Source organism: Labrus bergylta, chromosome 17 (assembly GCF_963930695.1).
Source record: "Labrus bergylta chromosome 17, fLabBer1.1, whole genome shotgun sequence".
NCBI lineage: Eukaryota > Metazoa > Chordata > Actinopteri > Labriformes > Labridae > Labrus > Labrus bergylta.
In genome coordinates this window covers 27,168,480-27,193,479 of record NC_089211.1, presented here as the reverse complement: position 1 = coordinate 27,193,479, position 25,000 = coordinate 27,168,480, and the positions used below count along the sequence as shown (strand labels likewise).

The 25,000-nt window shown below is 41.8% G+C and overlaps 2 protein-coding genes across 2 annotated transcripts in view; one reads left to right on the top strand and one right to left on the bottom strand.

Annotated features, from left to right (window-relative positions):
• Positions 1–7,507, top strand: part of pdzph1 (PDZ and pleckstrin homology domains 1) — a 13,247-nt gene extending 5,740 nt beyond the window's left edge. The window contains exons 3-13 of the mRNA XM_020658865.3: positions 1–1,914; positions 2,298–2,447; positions 3,231–3,392; positions 3,476–3,577; positions 3,970–4,080; positions 4,266–4,444; positions 4,528–4,685; positions 4,864–4,906; positions 5,009–5,195; positions 5,290–5,425; positions 6,774–7,507. The exon at positions 1–1,914 is cut by the window's left edge and continues 270 nt beyond it. Of these exons, the coding sequence (XP_020514521.3) occupies positions 1–1,914; positions 2,298–2,447; positions 3,231–3,392; positions 3,476–3,577; positions 3,970–4,080; positions 4,266–4,444; positions 4,528–4,685; positions 4,864–4,906; positions 5,009–5,195; positions 5,290–5,425; positions 6,774–6,873 (3,242 nt within the window). The 3' untranslated portion in view covers positions 6,874–7,507. The remainder of the gene's footprint in view (positions 1,915–2,297; positions 2,448–3,230; positions 3,393–3,475; positions 3,578–3,969; positions 4,081–4,265; positions 4,445–4,527; positions 4,686–4,863; positions 4,907–5,008; positions 5,196–5,289; positions 5,426–6,773) is intronic.
• Positions 7,508–7,978: 471 nt separating this feature from the next.
• The window catches only part of macir (macrophage immunometabolism regulator), an 18,253-nt gene continuing 1,231 nt past the window's right edge, over positions 7,979–25,000 (bottom strand). Inside the window, exon 2 of the mRNA XM_065965761.1 lies at positions 7,979–13,540. Coding sequence (XP_065821833.1) covers positions 12,883–13,536 — 654 coding nt within the window. The 5' untranslated portion in view covers positions 13,537–13,540 and the 3' untranslated portion in view covers positions 7,979–12,882. The remainder of the gene's footprint in view (positions 13,541–25,000) is intronic.

Below are 25,000 nucleotides of genomic sequence, written 5' to 3'. Positions count from 1 at the left end.
CCGTTAACGACGAGGCCAACCCAAAGATCACCTTCCTGCAGTCACATCAACATTTCTCTGGAAACAAAGACGACCCGATGAGTCTGTCCGCTCCCATCACCAACATCATGAACATCAACTGTTCAGCATCACATGTGAGGCTGGAGATCCACGAGCTGCTCCACATGAACACGGCCGGGATCAAGACCACCTTCCTGTTCAGGAACCAGAAGACCAACGCTGACCAGATGATTCATAACACCAACGCTGACCAGATGATTCATAACACCAACGCTGACCAGATGATTCATAACACCAACGTTGACCAGATGATTCATAACACCAACGCTGACCAGATGATTCATAACACCAACGCTGACCAGATGATTCATAACACCAACGTTGACCAGATGATTCATAACACCAACGCTGACCAGATGATTCATAACACCGCCTGTGGGAAATCATGGACGGCAAACAACGAGTCCCACCATGTGACCAACCACAGCTCAGACAACAGCTTCACCTTTGGGTCGGTTCACAGTGACTCAGCGTGCATCAGTTCTGATTCCGCCCACAGACTACAGAGGTCAGAGTTCATGTTGGAGACTCCGCCACCTGTGTTCAGGTTGGGACCTGCAGGGAAGAGGAAACACTTCAAGAAGGGCGCCAGTGCTGATGACTTCTGGGACATCCCGCCCCCCCGAGAGTTCTCAGACCTCAGAGTGAAGGTTCTGGACGAGCTGACCCAGGACCTGTCCTCCTGCAGGCTCTCAGAGAGACCGCTGGAAGAGCTCCGCCCCCCACACATCACCTGCCAGGACTATAGCCAGTACTCTGAGGGACGCTCCCCGTCATTCGATCAGGTTTCAGAGCCTGACAGCTTCGAGCCGTCCCTCATCAGACCGTCCCTGTCCACCAACAGGTCCAGCTTCACCAGAGACTTCATCAGCGGGCAGCACAGGAAGTCCTGGATCAGGAACAACAGCATCGCTGCCGTGCGACACAGAACGTGCTCCATTCCAATGAAGAGACGGCAGACGTATCCCGGGACATCAGGGGGTCTCAGCCTGAACCAGGACCTCCTGGTGGCCTGTGCTGGATCTTTGTCCTCCTTGATGATGAGCTATGACGATACAGAGAGTGCCCCCCCAGACGAGGACGGCGAGGACGGCGTCTCTGCTTTCAGAACAGGAAGTCTGAACTCTTTACACAGCCGGGGTTTGAAGCAGATTCTGATCGGCTCGTACTACCTGACCTCCTCTGACGATGCGTTCACTGTCACTGAAGAAAGTGGAGGAGCAAGCAGCGTCAGGTACAACGTGAGAGACGTCATGCAGAGCGTCTGTGTGGATCACAGAGAGTTAGCAGACAGCGGCTTCGACCAGGAGATGGGGGAGGGGGAGTGTCACAGCCTGTACCCCCCCACAGAGGAGGAGGAAGAGGAGGGGGAGGGGGAGTGTCACAGCCTGTACCCCCCCACAGAGGAGGAGGAGGAGGGGGAGGAGGAGGAAGAGCTGTGCAGGAGATCCCTGATGATCCAGGTGATCCCTCCATCCTGCAGCGGCTCAGAGGAACACATCCTGTCCCATCCAGACCAGCAGGACTCACATCTGTCTTCACCTGGACTCAGGAGGTCCTCAGGTAGCCCGGTCTCCGCAGGTGTCCTTCAGCAGAGACTCCTGCAAGTGGACGGGAGGCTGTCCCCGAGCGCCTGTTTGGACAAACATCACAGCAAGTCTGCAGTAGACTCCCGCAAGAACTCCCTGAGCACACACGAGGACCCGGAGCAGACCTGTCCCCCTGAGTCTGCAGAGACCGAGGAGACGGAGGACGGACCTTCAGGGTCTGCATCGAGTCCAGTCAGAGGGTCTGCAGAGTCCGGGGAGCAGCTGAGTCCGACCTGCAGAGCAGACAAACACACGACGTCCAGAAGTGAGTGAGAAAGAAGTTCAGATAAAAAATGAACTTCAGACATGACGAGTAGATTTAGAGAACATGCAAACCATTCATTCACAAACCTGTTATTCACTCTCTGACTCACTCAACATGATAAACTGATTGTTTGGTTTGGACCTCAGACCCTGCAGCTCCTTTCTGCGTCACCTCTCATCACTTTCTCTTAATGAGCCTTGAAGCCTGTACGCTGCTGCTCACACATTTCTTCAGAGTTAGAAAATGATTCTTAAAAAGCACAAAGTAGATTCAAATATAAGCTCCATTAAAACGAACAGATATCAGATAATGTGTGGTGTTATCTGAGCTCAGCCTGGATGGGGGTCAGGTAAATCTAACAGACTGTTTGTCATCGCTAACAGCTGGAGAGCACCTGAAGCCAGGGGTCCACAAGGAGGCAGACTGCAATGGATCAGATCACTGGGCCAAGAGGAGGAAACTGTTCAGAGAGAGCAAACAGTGGAGCTCTGCAGCAGGAAGCTCCATCACCAGCTCCATCACTGAGGAGTCAGGTCAGGACCCCCCCAGGTTTCAGGGTCTCCCTGTTCACTCAGGAGACCAGTAATCAAGTCTCTAATGAAACTTAGAGTCATTAATGATCATTAAAGAACTCAAAAAGGTTGAATCTATACGTCAAGGTTTTGGAGCCCAAAGGGAGTCAGAGTCCCACTAGAGAGACTTTAGTATCTGAACTTTAGTATCTACAGTTTGATACATGATGATTTGGACAGAGCTAAAGAAACTAAAGACAAAGGAAGTGAAGTGAGACCCCTGATCCTGAGTATCACACAGACCTCATGTTCTGACTGAGCTGCACTTTATCAAGAAGACTTTATCTAAACATGTGAGACGAGTTTCAATGTTTGAAACAAAGCTTCCTCAACCATCAACTCACATCATCGTCATGGTAACGGCTCCAGATCGTCTCCACACATGTGGATGAAGTGTGGTCAGCCCCCTGGTTATATTAATAACAGTCATGTCAGAGTCTTATTTTACAAAGCTTATATTTTGAAGGCACAGAGACGCTGTCTGCTCTGCGGTGAAGTTAGAGGAGAGTTTAACCCTTTGTGTGTGTGTGTGTGTGTGTGTGTGTGTGTGTGTGTGTGTGTGTGTGTGTGTGTGTGTGTGTGTGTGTGTGTGTGTGTGTGTGTGGATCAGATGGTGTCTTTCTGACTTTGCTGTAAAAGATGTTCAATCCTTTAGTGGCCCTCGGTGTCCTGGGTTTAATACCTGTGACGTTTGCTCCAGGTGATCTGTGATGTGTAAACAGGTTTGTTGTGTTTCCTCTCCAGTGTCAGAGGAGACTCGCTCCATGGACGTCTCGGTAGGAGACGGCGAGGACCGAGGATTCTACACAGAGACGTTTCACGCTTCAACCTGGATCTATCAGGGAGACGACATCAGCTCAGGATCCATCCCCCCCAGTCTGAACACCAGGACCAGAGCCGTGTCGAGTAAGAGCAGACCCCCTAACATGTCTCAGGTCGAGGCGTTTGGTTTCAGAGGTGAGACACTCAACATGTTTCTGTCTCTTCAGTTCGAGAGAGGACGGTGAGGATCAGTAAAGGGGCAGGAGAGTACCCCTGGGGCTTCAGGATCCAGTTCTCAAAACCCATCGTGGTGACTGAGGTCGACACAAGTAAGTGAACACCTCACTCAACAAATCAGTCCTGAGGTTTAAACCATCTGACACCTCCTTCATAGACCCTGAGTCCACTATAAACCATCTGACACCTCCTTCATAGACCCTGAGTCCACTATAAACCATCTGACACCTCCTTCATAGACCCTGAGTCCACTATAAACCATCTGACACCTCCTTCATAGACCCTGAGTCCACTATAAACCATCTGACACCTCCTTCATAGACCCTGAGTCCACTATAAACCATCTGACACCTCCTTCATAGACCCTGAGTCCACTATAAACCAGGTCTGTCTCAGGCTGGGTGTAGACCCTGAGTCCTCTATGAGGACCTGTCCCCTTTAGTCTTTGTGTTAACAGAGAGTTCTGTGTGTTTATGTATTTCAGACGGAGCAGCAGAGGAGGCCGGTCTAATCGTAGGAGACTACGTCCTCGCTGTTAACGGGACCGATGTGACGAGCATCCCTCACTCTGAGGCCGCCGAGCTCGCACGACAAGGTACACACACAAACACACGCACACATTATTCAGAGCGTGTGACGGACTTTGTCTGCTTTTATTTTCTTAATTAAAACCAGAATTGATTCATTTGTTGTCTCAGACTTTTGTTTTTGTTGCCGTGGTTACAGACAGGTGTGCATATTGATATCATCCTGAAAACAGTTTTGCTGTTGATGTTGTAGGTCCAGATGATCTGACGTTGACCGTTGGCTCAGATATCGCTCGCTGTCCTAACACCCCCCGCCCGGCTTGTCGAGGTTACCTTCACAAGCGCACCCAGTCGGGTCTGATTAAAGGCTGGAGGAGGAGGTGGTTCGTCCTCACACATGACTGCTGCCTTTACTACTACAGACACAAGCGGGTCAGTACCACGCACCTCCACACACACATACGTCTGAACCAAACATGAGCTCTGTTTGTGACATCACTTCCTGTCTGTTTCAGGATGAGGGGAAGGGGCGGGCTCTGTTGGGGGTGAAGCTGGAGGGGGCCGAGGTGGGAGCTGATGTCTCTCTGGGGAAACCGTTTGTGTTCAAGTGTCGACCTCAGAGTGGGAATCGAGTGTTCTTCTTCTGCGCAATGTCCAACCAGGAGATGAAGAGGTACCAAAAAAACGTTATTTCTCTTTTATTTGTGTAGTTGTCAGGACGTGTTGATGATCTTTCAAAATAAAAGTTTGAAGGCTGAGTGATAGACATTTCCTTCATGGTGTTCTCTGATTCAGAGAGTTGTGCAGATGTTTCCGTTCATCATGTTGAAGGTGTGTCTTTATGATTTCAGGTGGCTTGAAGCGATGGAGAAAGCTGTTCTCCCCATCACACAGGTAAAGTCTGAATGAAGATTATTGTTTTATGTACAGATGTTTGATGAGATTGGATGCGTCACTCTCAGCAGTCACACTAAGTCTAATCTCATCTGTGTTCAGAAACATGTGTGGGTGGATGTGACCCTACATAACTCAAGCCTGCCCCCGCTGGCCGTGAAGAGCCCTGAGTGTTTGGGACTTCTTCATAAGATGGACAAAAGCAGAGACATGTGGGTGCAGCACTACTGCATCCTGAAGGACGGCTGTCTGTCTCTGTACAGTGGGATCAGAGCCACACACGCACAAGGTACACCTCTACCGTCTGTTTGCTACCTGCTGCACCGCGTCTCACATCTCTATGTTTAATGTTAATGCATATCATAATGACTGTGTGTCCTCAGGTGGGATCTACCTGCAGGGTTACCAGGTGAGAGAGCAGCCGTACGGATCAAAGAAATCCACCATCGAGCTGAAACCTCCGTGTGATGAGTTCAAGACGTTTTACCTGTGTGCTGAAAACCCCAACGAGAACAAACGGTGAGAAAAGTCTCAGAAGAAACTTCTACAAAGATTCTGTTTGAGTTTAAGACTAAGAATTTATTTTACTAAACGAGAGGAGAGCGTCCGAAGTTTAGATCAACATCACAAACATGTGTGTTCATGGAGAACAGGTGTGTTCATGGAGAACAGGTGTGTTCATGTTGAACAGGTGTGTTCATGGAGAACAGGTGTGTTCATGGAGAACAGGTGTGTCCATGTAGAACAGGTGTGTTCATGGAGAACAGGTGTGTTCATGGAGAACAGGTGTGTCCATGTAGAACAGGTGTGTTCATGGAGAACAGGTGTGTTCATGGAGAACAGGTGTGTTCATGGAGAACAGGTGTGTTCATGGAGAACAGGTGTGTTCATGGAGAACAGGGGTGTTCATGTTGAACAGGTGTGTTCATGGAGAACAGGTGTGTTCATGGAGAACAGGTGTGTTCATGGAGAACAGGTGTGTTCATGGAGAACAGGGGTGTTCATGTTGAACAGGTGTGTTCATGGAGAACAGGTGTGTTCATGTTGAACAGGTGTGTTCATGGAGAACAGGTGTGTTCATGGAGAACAGGGGTGTTCATGTTGAACAGGTGTGTTCATGGAGAACAGGTGTGTTCATGGAGAACAGGTGTGTTCATGTTGAACAGGTGTGTTCATGGAGAACAGGTGTGTTCATGGAGAACAGGGGTGTTCATGTTGAACAGGTGTGTTCATGGAGAACAGGTGTGTCCATGTAGAACAGGTGTGTTCATGGAGAACAGGTGTGTTCATGGAGAACAGGTGTGTTCATGGAGAACAGGTGTGTTTATGGAGAACAGGTGTGTCCATGTTGAACAGGTGTGTCCATGGAGAACAGGTGTGTTCATGGAGAACAGGTGTGTCCATGTAGAACAGGTGTGTTCATGGAGAACAGGTGTGTTCATGGAGAACAGGTGTGTTCATGGAGAACAGGTGTGTTCATGGAGAACAGGTGTGTTCATGGAGAACAGGTGTGTCCATGTTGAACAGGTGTGTCCATGTTGAACAGGTGTATCCATGTTGAACAGGTGTGTCCATGTTGAACAGCTGTGTCCATGTTGAACAGGTGTGTTCATGGAGAACAGGTGTGTCCATGTTGAACAGCTGTGTCCATGTTGAACAGGTGTGTTCATGGAGAACAGGTGTGTTTATGGAGAACAGGTGTGTCCATGTTGAACAGATGTATCCATGTTGAACAGGTGTGTCCATGTTGAACAGGTGTGTCCATGTTGAACAGGTGTGTTCATGGAGAACAGGTATGTTCATGGAGAACAGGTGTGTTTATGGAGAACAGGTGTGTCGATGCTGATGTCCATGATGTCATCCTCAGGTGGATCATCGCTCTGAGAGCGTCCATAAAGAAGTGGCTTCCTCTCCATCAGGCCCTGCAGGACTACATGAGCCGCCTCCCAGAGGAGACCAGGATGTGACCCTCTGTCCGACCCCACCTGAAGACCACAACCACCTGAGGGTCCAGTACATCCACCTTCCCTTATATTTTGCACTTTCTGTTCACTGTAATAATTATAAATACGTTCAGAACTGTCATTTCTGTTGCTTTTCTTTGACACCCCCTCCCCCCTCCCTCCCTCCCTCCCTCCAGCACCTTACCTGAGCTGTCAGGTGATTCTGACAGTTTGGGACTGAACATATTGTGCCATAGGCCTTTTCAAATTGAGAGTTTAATGAAATTTTGTGATGATACTTCAGCATGTTCACTTATTCCATTTAATTTAAACTCATCCTACTTGATTCAAAGCCTGTCATCTTTTTTGTTTATGATTTGAACTTTTATATTTGACGTGTTTTTCTACATTTAGAAGATGAATGTCATATCCTGATTTTTATATACTCTCACACATTTGAATGCATCGTTATGTTAGTCAATTCTGTGTTCATATCCTCCTTCTTTTGTCTGATGTTTGCACAATATTTCTGATTTCTAAACTTCAGCAGACACGGCTCATCACAACACGAGCTGAATAACAGATTTATACATTTATAAACCTTAACACAACATATGATGTCATTTATACTTGTATTAAAAAAACAGAATAAAATTAACTTTGTGTCTTTCATTTTTTCTTCTGTCAACATGTTTGTTTCTGCTGTAAAGTTAGACATTTTAACATGGGGCTCTATGAGGACTGACTCACTGCAAGAGACAGACTCTAGTGGACACTGGAGGAACTGCAGCTGTAAAGTTAGACATTTTAACACAGGGCTCTATGGGGACTGACTCACTGCAGGAGACAGACTCTAGTGGACACTGGAGGAACTGCAGCTGTAAAGTTAGACATTTTAACATGGGGCTCTATGGGGACTGACTCACTGCTATAAACAAATTAAAACGTCACATACAGACCTGATGCTTGTTCTTCGTTCTCCATTCTGCAGCTCGAGGTGTAACTGAAGCTCACATCATCTTCAGAGAAAGACGTCCATGTGTAACGCTCCACATTTCCTCATCAAATGAACACCAGTAGATCCATACATGCAGCTCCTTGTTATAAATGTGAGACGCAGAGTCTGAGCCGTGGTGTCAATCATCTTTAATCATTGAACAGTCATTGGTTACATAGTGTACATTTCTGTTTGGCTTAAGAGTGCATAAGAGTGATTCATGTACAGAGTGAAGTGAAACAGTTTGTACACCCCCAAAGTTTGACATCAAAGACTCAAAATATATCTGAATTTTAAATGATTCGGATGTTTGTTAAAGTCTCGTGTCAGCCACCATGAATTACATCTGCACTAAGAGCTGTTTGGAATGACACAACCTCCACCTGATCACAGGTTCACCGTTACATCAGAAACATCCCTTCTAACAACCACCTGTTTACGTAACTGTGTTCTGTGTGTGTGTGAGAGACACCTGCACATGTGCAGAAACCCTAAATCCTGAACTACAAAATAACAGTAAATACTCTAAACCAAGTGAGCATCATGAAAACATTTAATGGCACTTGAACGGTTACTTCTACCTGACATGACACGTTTGAGAACTACATTTCCAACCGTCTGCAGGTCAGAGCTCACAAGTTTAAATTCAACACAGGCCGACTGTAAACGTCCACAAATGCTGTCCAGAACGAGAATGAGATCAGAGTGAGTCTCAAACATGAACACACACTGAACACAAGCTTCCGCTTCCGCTGATCACACAAAGGAAGTGAAGCTCCAAAGTCTGCATGAAGAAGAACTGAGTTATGTGTTTCCTCACACAGCTGTCTGATATTTAGGTGTTTTATAAACGATAACCGGCGCTCTGCAGGAGGCGTGGTGATTCACTCTTTACCTTTCATAGTCGTATTTCAATGTGATGTAATTTTATTAAATAATGTTACGATCAATGGATAATTTAATATTACTTCATGTTTTTCATTTAGATGGAACGATGCATACACCTGTTCTACGTCTTAAATAATATATATATATATATATATATATTTGAATCTAACACAGACTATGGTCCATTCAAATCATCAACACCGATGTTTCATTCAAAGTTTCAGCCCGTCTGTGAAGGATTGAAACTTTTCAGACTCTCTCAGGTTGGTTAAAAAACATTTTTCTCAGAGTTACATATTAAAACATTTTACTCAGATTGGTTGAGAATCTAAAAAAGGAAAAAAAAGTCTCCAAAGTCAGGAAAAGATCAACACAGAAGACGTCGATGTCAAGATGCTAAGATAATAATAATATTAAACTGCTGCAGTGAAAAAGAAAACAGACAAAATAGATCTGTCTTTAAAGCTGTTCATCAGTCTGCTGTTAAACTAGAGGGGTGTACAGATCTGTAGTGTGCACATGGCTTTCATTATGTACAAATTACTGCAGTGTTAGATTTCTGCAGTGTTACAGATAACTGCAGTGTCAAGGATTACTGCAGTGTTACAGATAACTGCAGTGTTAAATTACTGCAGTGTTACAGATAACTGCAGTGTTAGATTACTGCAGTGTTAGATTTCTGCAGTGTTACAGATAACTGCAGTGTTACAGAGAACTGTAGTGTTTAGGATTACTGCAGCGTTACAGATAACTGCAGTGTTAGATTACTGCAGTGTTACAGATAACTGCAGTGCTAGATTACTGCAGTGTTAGATTTCTGCAGTATTAGATTACTGCAGTGTTACAGATAACTGCAGTGTTAGATTACTGCAGTGTTACAGATTACTGCAGTGTTAGATTACTGCAGTGTTACAGATAACTGCAACGTTTCACATAACTGCAGTGTTAGATTACTGCAGTGTTACAGATAACTGCAGTGTTTCACATGACTGCAGTGTTAGATTACTGCAGTGTTACAGATTACTGTAGTGTTAAGGATTACTGCATACTGCAGTGTTAGATTACTGCAGTGTTACAGATAACTGTAGTGTTAAGGATTACTGCAGTGTTAGATTTCTGCAGTGCTAGATTACTGCAGTGTTACAGATAACTGCAGTGTTTCACATGACTGCAGTGTTAGATTACTGCAGAGTTACAGATAACTGTAGTGTTAAGGATTACTGCAGTGTTAGATTTCTGCAGTGCTAGATTACTGCAGTGTTACAGATAACTGTAGTGTTAAGAATTACTGCAGTGTTAGATTTCTGCAGTGCTAGATTACTACAGTGTTACAGATAACTGCAGTGTTTCACATGACTGCAGTGTTAGATTACTGCAGTATTACAGATAACTGCAGTGTTAGATTACTGCAGTGTTACAGATAACTGCAGTGTTTCACATGACTGCAGTGTTAGATTACTGCAGTGTTACAGATAACTGTAGTGTTAAGAATTACTGCAGTGTTAGATTTCCGCAGTGCTAGATTACTACAGTGTTACAGATAACTGCAGTGTTTCACATGACTGCAGTGTTAGATTACTGCAGTATTACAGATAACTGCAGTGTTAGATTACTGCAGTATTACAGATAACTGCAGTGTTAGATTACTGCAGAGTGACAGATAACTGCAGTGTTAGATTACTGCAGAGTTACAGATAACTGCAGTGTTAGATTACTGCAGAGTTACAGATAACTGCAGTGTTTCACATGACTGCAGTGTTAGATTACTGCAGTGTTACAGATAACTGCAGTGTTTCACATGACTGCAGTGTTAGATTACTGCACTGTAACAGATTACTGTAGTGCTGGATTACTGCACTGTAAGATTACTGCAGTATTAGATTACTGCAGTGTTACAGATAAGTGCAGTATTAGATTACTGCAGTGTTAGATTACTGAAGTGAAACAGATTACTGCAGTGTTAGATTTCTGCAGTGTTTCAGATTACTGCGGTGTAACAGATTACTAGTGTTACAGATTACTACTTGTTAGATTACTGCAGTGTAACAAATTACTGCAGTGTCCGATTACTGCAGTGTTACAGATTACTGCAGTGTCCGATTACTGCAATGTTCAATTACTGCAGTGTTAGATTACTGCAGTGCTACAGATTACTGCAATGTTAGATTACTGCAGTGTTATATTAATGCTGTGTAACAGATTACTGCAGTGATACAGATTGCTGCAGTGTTACATTACTGCAGTGTAACAGATTTCTGCAGTGTTACAGATTACTGCAGTGTTAGATTACTGCAGTGTTATATTAATGCAGTGTTACAGATTTCTGCAGTTTTACAGATTACTGCAGGGGTGGATTAGTGCAGTGTTAGATTACTGCAGTGTTACAGATTGCTGCAGTGTTACAGATTATTGCAGTGTTAGATTACTGCAGAGTTAAAGATCAGTGTTAGTAAATGTCCAACAGTTTATCATCTGCAAAAAGTATGAACAGAAACACACTAATGACCAGCTGGGAAATGAACATACACACTTTGTTAGATGTCACACAGTCTGTACACACTGCTGTGCGATCACAGGCAACACACAAAACACTAATGTGTGTTTTTTCTAAGTGACCAGATTCCAACATAATTACCTACAAATAGATGTTTAAAAGACTGAGGTCGTATTCTTCAGATCTGCATGTGATCAGCCTGCAGGTGAAACTTCACTGTTTGATAGTTTCCAGTCTATACACTTCCAAATAACCTAAGTGTCAAATCTGGATCCAGTACTGTGTAAACCTTAACCAGTAAAACTGTGAATGAAAACCATTAAGTCAAACGTTTTATCCAGTTTTATTGTAATTCATAGTATTCTTAATGTGTTAATTAGCTTGTCTTATACAGGTGTTAATTCTGAATCTAACAAAATGTTGAACAAAATGTCTGCCAGCTCAAAGATTCTCGCTCATCAGAAAAAAACAGACAGGAAAATGACCCAAAGGCCACCAACACGGAGACAGAGATATGAGTATATGTGAAGAGTTGGATATATTCATTGGTCAATATTGATCCAAGTCAGGTGATACTTCTTGTGCAATTAAGTGTGAGAGGAGAGAGTGTGGATTCTGGGTGAAATCGAACACAAACTTTCAGCTGTGGGCAGAGACAAAGAAAGTCCAATGAGTCCGTCTGTGGGAAACTTTCTGCCCCTCTCTCTTCTCTCTGCCTAAAACACTAACTATTCAAACAGGGAAGAAGAACCACGGAAACATGGCATTTTAAAGAGCAAAGAGATGACCTTAGTATCAGTATAGACGCAGTGAACAGGTGTTGTCAAACCTGAAATCCTCAGAGTCCTCACAATAACAGAGTTTTAAATCAGACGTGTGGATTCAGACATCACCCTGGCTTCACACCACTGTGTTCAGGAACATTTTAAGGCTAAAGCTGTTACACAGGGTTTAAAGATGGAGGCTGTCTGTTCAAAGAAACCTTCTGTCTGACAAAGGACTCACTCTGGAGAAATGTTACGGTAAGAACAAAGTTCCCAGTTCTCCCAGTGAGAACCAAGAAAGGAGGCGGGTTCTCCAACTGGAGCTGAGAGAATGTTCCTCTTGTTTACAGAGTCTGAATGTTCAGATGGACTTAAAATAGAGCAGTGATGATGATGATGATGATGATGAAGATGATCTTCATTGAAATAAGATGTTTAAACACTCTGTTGTATGACCCAACAGTTCATCTATAATTCAACTGACAGTGATGAGATCAGAGCAGGTTCAGTCTGTGATATGTGCTTCTGTAAACACACACACACACACACTCACACTCACACTCACACACACACACACACTCACACACACACACACACACACACACACACACACACACACACACACACACACACACACACACACACACACACACACACACACACACACACACACACACACTAACATGTTCACCTGTTATTGCTAAATTTAAATGATTCACATTATCTAACCCCTCTCCCGACTCAATAATAATCTAACAGGATTATCAGATCATCTCTGCTGTTATCTGAGGAGAGAGAGCGAGAGAGCGAGAGAGTGAGAGAGAGAGAGAGAGGGAGCAGGAAATAGCACCTAATCCCTCGGGGGGAGGGGGCAGGTGTCTAAATCAGCTTCAAGTCTTGTTCCTGGTAAACACTCGCTCCCCCCTCAGGGTGAGGTGCTGCAGCTGGTGCTGTAACCCGTCTGTGTCTGACGAGTCCTTCAGACTCAGTCTGTCCAGATTCAGGTAGTCCAGGGACTTGGACTGGGCCCTCTTCCCTTTCAGCAGGCAGAGGGGAAGTGGGGCGTGCAGACCCCTCCCTGTTTCTCCATGGCCTGGGGGTCTGAGGAAGGTCTCACAGGAGCTGGGCATGCGTCTCCTCCTGCGTCCCCCAGAGGCCGGTATGTCATACGGCTGGTAGTATCGCGTCTTTCCTTTAAAGACTCGGGAGGACCGGTGGACTGACAGGTCCATGGACTTGGGGAGGGGGGTCTGCACTGTTCCGGACAATGACTCCGAGACTGGACTCTTCTCAGGACCCCCCTCCGACCATCTGTGGGCCAGTTTGAGCAGCTCCTCCCCTGTGGTGAAGCCCACCAGGTAGTTGGAGTCCATGTGCAGGATGTGATACCCGGACACGGTGCCCCTGATGGGGGAACAGGGGGTGCTGGCACAGCGGGGTCTCTCTGGTTCTGGTTTCAGGGTGGCTTTGATCTCGGCAGCAGGGAGGATGGAGACATGAGCCCGAGACCCCCCGCTGACATCCATCTCCATCCTGATAGACATCCCCCTGACAGAGAGAGAGGAAGGGGGGGGGGGACGACACCATGTCAGTTTATAGAGGTCACTACAGCTGAGCACACACAAACAGTTCATGTTGGTGTTTGCTGTCTAACTTTCAGTCAAGCTAACAACAAGCTACAGTAAGAGGTGGAGCTGAGGCGGGTTTTAACCGTTACACCACGCCCACCTGTCAATCAGGTCAGCTACACGCCTTATTGTGAATAACTCTTATCCTTCATCAAATCAAAACTGATGAGTCATCAAAACATTCACCCCCCGTACAGTGTGTGTCCATCGAGACATGAGCTAATCACACCTATTTGTTTTTTTGAACCAGGCTGTAAACATGTTCATCTCTGCTGTAAAAACAGGCTTTTTAGAATGGGTGTGTATGTGACTTCCTGTGCTTCTACAGCCAGCCTCTAGTGGACACTCCAGGAACAATAGCAGCTCTGACTCTAACATGAACAGATCTGACTGTATAACATGAACAGATCTGACTGTAACATGAACAGATCTGACTGTATAACATGAACAGATCTGACTGTAACATGAACAGATCTGACTGTAACATAAACAGCTCTGACTGTATAACATGAACAGATCTGACTGTATAACATGAACAGATCTGACTGTATAACATGAACAGATCTGACTGTAACATGAACAGATCTGACTGTAACATAAACAGCTCTGACTGTATAACATGAACAGATCTGACTGTAACATGAACAGATCTGACTGTAACATAAACAGATCTGACTGTATAACATGAACAGATCTGACTGTAACATGAACAGATCTGACTGTATAACATGAACAGATCTGACTGTATAACATGAACAGATCTGACTGTAACATGAACAGATCTGACTGTAACATGAACAGATCTGACTGTATAACATGAACAGATCTGACTGTAACATGAACAGATCTGACTGTAACATAAACAGCTCTGACTGTATAACATGAACAGATCTGACTGTAACATGAACAGATCTGACTGTAACATAAACAGATCTGACTGTATAACATGAACAGATCTGACTGTAACATGAACAGATCTGACTGTATAACATGAACAGATCTGACTGTATAACATGAACAGATCTGACTGTATAACATGAACAGATCTGACTGTAACATGAACAGATCTGACTGTAACATAAACAGATCTGACTGTAACATGAACAGATCTGACTGTAACATAAACAGATCTGACTGTAACATGAACAGATCTGACTGTAACATAAACAGATCTGACTGTAACATGAACAGATCTGACTGTATAACATGAACAGATCTGACTGTAACATGAACAGATCTGACTGTATAACATGAACAGATCTGACTGTAACAAACAGATCTGACTGTAACATGAACAGATCTGACTGTAACATAAACAGATCTGACTGTAACATGAACAGATCTGACTGTATAACATAAACAGATCTGACTGTAACATAAACAGATCTGACCGTATAACATGAACAGATCTGACTGTAACATAAACAGATCTGACTGTAACATGAACAGATCTGACTGTATAACATGAACAGATCTGACTGTATAACATGAACAGATCTGACTGTAACATGAACAGATCTGACTGTATAACATGAACAGATCTGACTGTAACATAAACAGATCTGACTGTAACATGAACAGATCTGACTGTAACATAAACAGATCTGACTGTAACATGAACAGATCTGACTGTATAACATGAACAGATCTGATGTAACATAAACAGATCTGTCTGTAACATGAACAGATCTGACTGTAACATAAACAGATCTGACTGTAACATAAACAGATCTGACTGTATAACATGAACAGATCTGACTGTAACATGAACAGATCTGACTGTAACATAAACAGATCTGATGTAACATGAACAGATCTGACTGTAACATGAACAGATCTGACTGTAACATGAACAGATCTGACTGTATAACATGAACAGATCTGACTGTAACAGAAACAGATCTGATGTAACATGAACAGATCTGACTGTAACATAAACAGATCTGACTGTAACATGAACAGATCTGACTGTAACATTAACAGATCTGACCGTATAACATAAACAGATCTGACCGTATAACATAAACAGATCTGACTGTAACATGAACAGATCTGACTGTATAACATGAACAGATCTGACTGTAACATAAACAGATCTGACTGTAACATGAACAGATCTGACTGTAACATAAACAGATCTGACTGTAACATGAACAGATCTGACTGTAACATGAACAGATCTGTCTGTAACATGAGCTGAGGCGGGTTTTAACCGTTACACCACGGCCACCTGTCAATCAGGTCGGCTACACGCCTTATTGTGAATAACTCTTACCCTTCATCAAATGAAAACTGATGAGTCATCAAAACATTCACCCCCCGTACAGTGTGTGTCCATCGAGACATGAACTAATCACACCTATTTGTTTTTTTGAACCAGGCTGTAAACATGTTCATCTCTGCTGTAAAAACAGGCTTTTTAGAATGGGTGTGTATGTGACTTCCTGTGCTTCTACAGCCAGCCTCTAGTGGACACTCCAGGAACAATAGCAGCTCTGACTCTAACATGAACAGATCTGACTGTATAACATGAACAGATCTGACTGTAACATAAACAGATCTGACTGTAACATAAACAGATCTGACTGAACAGATCTGACTGTAACATGAACAGATCTGACTGTAACATGAACAGATCTGACTGTAACATAAACAGATCTGACTGTAATATGAACAGATCTGACTGTAACATAAACAGATCTGACTGTAACATAAACAGATCTGACTGTGACATGAACAGATCTGACTGTAACATAAACAGATCTGACTGGAACATAAACAGATCTGTCTGTAACATGAACAGATCTGACTGTAACATAAACAGATCTGACTGTAACATAAACAGATCTGACTGTAACATGAACAGATCTGACTGTAACATAAACAGATCTGACTGTAACATAAACAGATCTGACTGTAACAAAAACAGATCTGACTGTATAACATGAACAGATCTGACTGTATAACATGAACAGATCTGACTGTAACATAAACAGATCTGACTGTATAACATGAACAGATCTGACTGTAACATAAACAGATCTGACTGTATAACATGAACAGATCTGACTGTATAACATGAATAGATCTGACTGTAACAAAAACAGATCTGTCTGTAACATGAACAGATCTGACTGTAACATAAACAGATCTGACTGTATAACATAAACAGATCTGACTGTAACATGAACAGATCTGACTGTATAACATGAACAGATCTGACTGTATAACATGAACAGATCTGACTGTAACATGAACAGATCTGACTGTATAACATAAACAGATCTGACTGTAACATAAACAGATCTGACTGTATAACATGAACAGATCTGACTGTAACATAAACAGATCTGACTGTATAACATGAACAGATCTGACTGTATAACATGAACAGATCTGACTGTATAACATGAACAGATCTGACTGTAACATGAACAGATCTGACTGTATAACAAAAACAGATCTGACTGTAACATAAACAGATCTGACTGTATAACATAAACAGATCTGACTGTAACATGAACAGATCTGACTGTAACATAAACAGATCTGTCTGTATAACATAAACAGATCTGACTGTAACATAAACAGATCTGACTGTATAACATAAACAGATCTGACTGTAACATGAACAGATCTGACTGTAACATAAACAGATCTGTCTGTATAACATAAACAGATCTGACTGTAACATAAACAGATCTGACTGTATAACATAAACAGATCTGACTGTAACATGAACAGATCTGACCGTATAACATAAACAGATCTGACTGTAACATAAACAGATCTGACTGTAACATGAACAGATCTGACTGTAACATAAACAGATCTGACTGTAACATGAGCTGAGGCGGGTTTTAACCGTTACAGCACGCCCACCTGTCAATCAGGTCAGCTACACGCCTTATTGTGAATAACTCTTACCCTTCATCAAATGAAAACTGATGAGTCATCAAAACATTCACCCCCCGTACAGTGTGTGTCCATCGAGACATGAGCTAATCACACCTATTTGGTTTTTTGAACCAGGCTGTAAACATGTTAATCTCTGCTGTAAAAACAGGCTTTTTAGAATGGGTGTGTATGTGACTTCCTCTGCTTCTGCAGCCAGCCTCTAGTGGACACTCCAGGAACAATAGCAGCTCTGACTGTAACATGAACAGATCTGACTGTAACATGAACAGATCTGACTGTAACATAAACAGATCTGACTGTAACATAAACAGATCTGACTGTATAACAAACAGATCTGACTGTGACATGAACAGATCTGTCTGTAACATGAACAGATCTGACTGTATAACATGAACAGATCTGACTGTAACATAAACAGATCTGACTGTAACATAAACAGATCTGACTGAACAGATCTGACTGTAACATGAACAGATCTGACTGTAACATAAACAGATCTGTCTGTAACATGAACAGATCTGACTGTAACATAAACAGATCTGACTGTAACATAAACAGATCTGACTGTAACAAAAACAGATCTGACTGTATAACATGAACAGATCTGACTGTATAACATGAACAGATCTGACTGTAACATAAACAGATCTGACTGTATAACATGAACAGATCTGACTGTAACATAAACAGATCTGACTGTATAACATGAACAGATCTGACTGTAACAAAAACAGATCTGTCTGTAACATGAACAGATCTGACTGTAACATAAACAGATCTGACTGTATAACATAAACAGATCTGACTGTAACATGAACAGATCTGACTGTATAACATGAACAGATCTGACTGTATAACATGAACAGATCTGACTGTAACATGAACAGATCTGACTGTATAACATAAACAGATCTGACTGTAACATAAACAGATCTGACTGTATAACATGAACAGATCTGACTGTAACATAAACAGATCTGACTGTATAACATGAACAGATCTGACTGTATAACATGAACAGATCTGACTGTATAACATGAACAGATCTGACTGTAACATGAACAGATCTGACTGTAACATGAACAGATCTGTCTGTATAACATAAACAGATCTGACTGTAACATAAACAGATCTGACTGTATAACATAAACAGATCTGACTGTAACATGAACAGATCTGACTGTAACATAAACAGATCTGACTGTAACATGAACAGATCTGACTGTAACATGAACAGATCTGACTGTAACATGAACAGATCTGTCTGTATAACATAAACAGATCTGACTGTAACATAAACAGATCTGACTGTATAACATAAACAGATCTGACTGTAACATGAACAGATCTGACTGTAACATAAACAGATCTGTCTGTATAACATAAACAGATCTGACTGTAACATAAACAGATCTGACTGTATAACATGAACAGATCTGACTGTAACATAAACAGATCTGACTGTAACATAAACAGATCTGACTGAACAGATCTGACTGTAACATGAACAGATCTGACTGTAACATAAACAGATCTGTCTGTAACATGAACAGATCTGACTGTAACATAAACAGATCTGACTGTATAACATGAACAGATCTGACTGTAACATAAACAGATCTGACTGTAACATGAGCTGAGGCGGGTTTTAACCGTTACAGCACGCCCACCTGTCAATCAGGTCAGCTACACGCCTTATTGTGAATAACTCTTACCCTTCATCAAATGAAAACTGATGAGTCATCAAAACATTCACCCCCCGTACAGTGTGTGTCCATCGAGACATGAGCTAATCACACCTATTTGGTTTTTTGAACCAGGCTGTAAACATGTTAATCTCTGCTGTAAAAACAGGCTTTTTAGAATGGGTGTGTATGTGACTTCCTCTGCTTCTGCAGCCAGCCTCTAGTGGACACTCCAGGAACAATAGCAGCTCTGACTGTAACATGAACAGATCTGACTGTAACATGAACAGATCTGACTGTAACATAAACAGATCTGACTGTAACATAAACAGATCTGACTGTATAACAAACAGATCTGACTGTGACATGAACAGATCTGTCTGTAACATGAACAGATCTGACTGTATAACAAACAGATCTGACTGTGACATGAACAGATCTGTCTGTAACATAAACAGATCTGTCTGTAACATGAACAGATCTGACTGTAACATAAACAGATCTGACTGTATAACATGAACAGATCTGACTGTAACATTAACATATCTGTCTGTAACATGAACAGATCTGACTGTATAACATGAACAGATCTGACTGTAACATGAACAGATCTGACTGTAACATGAACAGATCTGACTGTATAACAAACAGATCTGACTGTAACATGAACAGATCTGACTGTATAACATGAACAGATCTGACTCTAACATGAACAGATCTGACTGTAACATGAACAGATCTGTCTGTAACATGAACAGATCTGACTGTATAACATGAACAGATCTGACTGTAACATGAACAGATCTGACTGTAACATAAACAGATCTGACTGTATAACATGAACAGATCTGACTGTATAACATGAACAGATCTGACTGTAACATGAACAGATCTGACTGTATAACATAAACAGATCTGACTGTAACATGAACAGATCTGTCTGTAACATGAACAGATCTGACTGTATAACATGAACAGATCTGACTGTATAACATGAACAGATCTGACTGTATAACAAACAGATCTGACTGTAACATGAACAGATCTGTCTGTAACATGAACAGATCTGACTGTATAACATGAACAGATCTGACTGTAACATAAACAGATCTGACTGTAACAAAAACAGATCTGACTGTATAACATGAACAGATCTGACTGTATAACATGAACAGATCTGACTGTAACATGAACAGATCTGACTGTATAACATAAACAGATCTGACTGTAACATGAACAGATCTGACTGTATAACATAAACAGATCTGACTGTATAACATGAACAGATCTGACTGTATAACATGAACCGATCTGACTGTAACAAAAACAGATCTGACTGTATAACATGAACAGATCTGACTGTATAACATGAACAGATCTGACTGTAACATAAACAGATCTGACTGTAACATGAACAGATCTGACTGTATAACATAAACAGATCTGACTGTGACATGAACAGATCTGACTGTGACATGAACAGATCTGACTGTAACATAAACAGATCTGTCTGTAACATAAATAGATCTGACTGTAACATAAACAGATCTGTCTGTAACATGAGCTGAGGCGGGTTTTAACCGTTACACCACGCCCACCTGTCAATCAGGTCAGCTACACGCCTTATTGTGAATAACTCTTACCCTTCATCAAATGAAAACTGATGAGTCATCAAAACATTCACCCCCCGTACAGTGTGTGTCCATCCAGACATGAGCTAATCACACCTATTTGGTTTTTTGAACCAGGCTGTAAACATGTTAATCTCTGCTGTAAAAACAGGCTTTTTAAAATGGGTGTGTATGTGACTTCCTGTGCTTCTGCAGCCAGCCTCTAGTGGACACTCCAGGAACAATAGCAGCTCTGACTGTAACATAAACAGATCTGACTGTATAACATGAACAGATCTGACGGTAACATGAACAGATCTGACTGTAACATAAACAGATCTGACTGTAACATGAACAGATCTGACTGTATAACATAAACAGATCTGACTGTATAACATGAACAGATCTGACTGTAACATAAACAGATCTGACTGTATAACATAAACAGATCTGACTGTAACATGAACAGATCTGACTGTATAACATGAACAGATCTGACTGTATAACATGAACAGATCTGACTGTAACATGAACAGATCTGACTGTATAACATAAACAGATCTGACTGTAACATAAACAGATCTGACTGTATAACATGAACAGATCTGACTGTAACATGAACAGATCTGACTGTAACATGAACAGATCTGACTGTATAACATGAACAGATCTGACTGTAACATGAACAGATCTGACTGTATAACATAAACAGATCTGACTGTAACATAAACAGATCTGACTGTATAACATGAACAGATCTGACTGTATAACATGAACAGATCTGACTGTATAACATGAACAGATCTGACTGTAACATGAACAGATCTGACTGTAACATGAACAGATCTGTCTGTATAACATAAACAGATCTGACTGTAACATAAACAGATCTGACTGTATAACATAAACAGATCTGACTGTAACATGAACAGATCTGACTGTAACATAAACAGATCTGACTGTAACATGAACAGATCTGACTGTAACATGAACAGATCTGACTGTAACATGAACAGATCTGTCTGTATAACATAAACAGATCTGACTGTAACATAAACAGATCTGACTGTATAACATAAACAGATCTGACTGTAACATGAACAGATCTGACTGTAACATAAACAGATCTGTCTGTATAACATAAACAGATCTGACTGTAACATAAACAGATCTGACTGTATAACATAAACAGATCTGACTGTAACATGAACAGATCTGACCGTATAACATAAACAGATCTGACTGTAACATAAACAGATCTGACTGTAACATGAACAGATCTGACTGTAACATAAACAGATCTGACTGTAACATGAGCTGAGGCGGGTTTTAACCGTTACAGCACGCCCACCTGTCAATCAGGTCAGCTACACGCCTTATTGTGAATAACTCTTACCCTTCATCAAATGAAAACTGATGAGTCATCAAAACATTCACCCCCCGTACAGTGTGTGTCCATCGAGACATGAGCTAATCACACCTATTTGGTTTTTTGAACCAGGCTGTAAACATGTTAATCTCTGCTGTAAAAACAGGCTTTTTAGAATGGGTGTGTATGTGACTTCCTCTGCTTCTGCAGCCAGCCTCTAGTGGACACTCCAGGAACAATAGCAGCTCTGACTGTAACATGAACAGATCTGACTGTAACATGAACAGATCTGACTGTAACATAAACAGATCTGACTGTAACATAAACAGATCTGACTGTATAACAAACAGATCTGACTGTGACATGAACAGATCTGTCTGTAACATGAACAGATCTGACTGTATAACATGAACAGATCTGACTGTAACATAAACAGATCTGACTGTAACATAAACAGATCTGACTGAACAGATCTGACTGTAACATGAACAGATCTGACTGTAACATAAACAGATCTGTCTGTAACATGAACAGATCTGACTGTAACATAAACAGATCTGACTGTATAACATGAACAGATCTGACTGTAACATAAACAGATCTGACTGTAACATGAGCTGAGGCGGGTTTTAACCGTTACAGCACGCCCACCTGTCAATCAGGTCAGCTACACGCCTTATTGTGAATAACTCTTACCCTTCATCAAATGAAAACTGATGAGTCATCAAAACATTCACCCCCCGTACAGTGTGTGTCCATCGAGACATGAGCTAATCACACCTATTTGGTTTTTTGAACCAGGCTGTAAACATGTTAATCTCTGCTGTAAAAACAGGCTTTTTAGAATGGGTGTGTATGTGACTTCCTCTGCTTCTGCAGCCAGCCTCTAGTGGACACTCCAGGAACAATAGCAGCTCTGACTGTAACATGAACAGATCTGACTGTAACATGAACAGATCTGACTGTAACATAAACAGATCTGACTGTAACATAAACAGATCTGACTGTATAACAAACAGATCTGACTGTGACATGAACAGATCTGTCTGTAACATGAACAGATCTGACTGTATAACAAACAGATCTGACTGTGACATGAACAGATCTGTCTGTAACATAAACAGATCTGTCTGTAACATGAACAGATCTGACTGTAACATAAACAGATCTGACTGTATAACATGAACAGATCTGACTGTAACATTAACATATCTGTCTGTAACATGAACAGATCTGACTGTATAACATGAACAGATCTGACTGTAACATGAACAGATCTGACTGTAACATGAACAGATCTGACTGTATAACAAACAGATCTGACTGTAACATGAACAGATCTGACTGTATAACATGAACAGATCTGACTCTAACATGAACAGATCTGACTGTAACATGAACAGATCTGTCTGTAACATGAACAGATCTGACTGTATAACATGAACAGATCTGACTGTAACATGAACAGATCTGACTGTAACATAAACAGATCTGACTGTATAACATGAACAGATCTGACTGTATAACATGAACAGATCTGACTGTAACATGAACAGATCTGACTGTATAACATAAACAGATCTGACTGTAACATGAACAGATCTGTCTGTAACATGAACAGATCTGACTGTATAACATGAACAGATCTGACTGTATAACATGAACAGATCTGACTGTATAACAAACAGATCTGACTGTAACATGAACAGATCTGTCTGTAACATGAACAGATCTGACTGTATAACATGAACAGATCTGACTGTAACATAAACAGATCTGACTGTAACAAAAACAGATCTGACTGTATAACATGAACAGATCTGACTGTATAACATGAACAGATCTGACTGTAACATGAACAGATCTGACTGTATAACATAAACAGATCTGACTGTAACATGAACAGATCTGACTGTATAACATAAACAGATCTGACTGTATAACATGAACAGATCTGACTGTATAACATGAACCGATCTGACTGTAACAAAAACAGATCTGACTGTATAACATGAACAGATCTGACTGTATAACATGAACAGATCTGACTGTAACATAAACAGATCTGACTGTAACATGAACAGATCTGACTGTATAACATAAACAGATCTGACTGTGACATGAACAGATCTGACTGTGACATGAACAGATCTGACTGTAACATAAACAGATCTGTCTGTAACATAAATAGATCTGACTGTAACATAAACAGATCTGTCTGTAACATGAGCTGAGGCGGGTTTTAACCGTTACACCACGCCCACCTGTCAATCAGGTCAGCTACACGCCTTATTGTGAATAACTCTTACCCTTCATCAAATGAAAACTGATGAGTCATCAAAACATTCACCCCCCGTACAGTGTGTGTCCATCCAGACATGAGCTAATCACACCTATTTGGTTTTTTGAACCAGGCTGTAAACATGTTAATCTCTGCTGTAAAAACAGGCTTTTTAAAATGGGTGTGTATGTGACTTCCTGTGCTTCTGCAGCCAGCCTCTAGTGGACACTCCAGGAACAATAGCAGCTCTGACTGTAACATAAACAGATCTGACTGTATAACATGAACAGATCTGACGGTAACATGAACAGATCTGACTGTAACATAAACAGATCTGACTGTAACATGAACAGATCTGACTGTATAACAAACAGATCTGACTGTAACATTAACAGATCTGACTGTAACATGAACAGATCTGACTGTATAACAAACAGATCTGACTGTAACATGAACAGATCTGTCTGTAACATGAACAGATGTTACAGACAGAGACAGAGAGACAGAGGACAGAGAG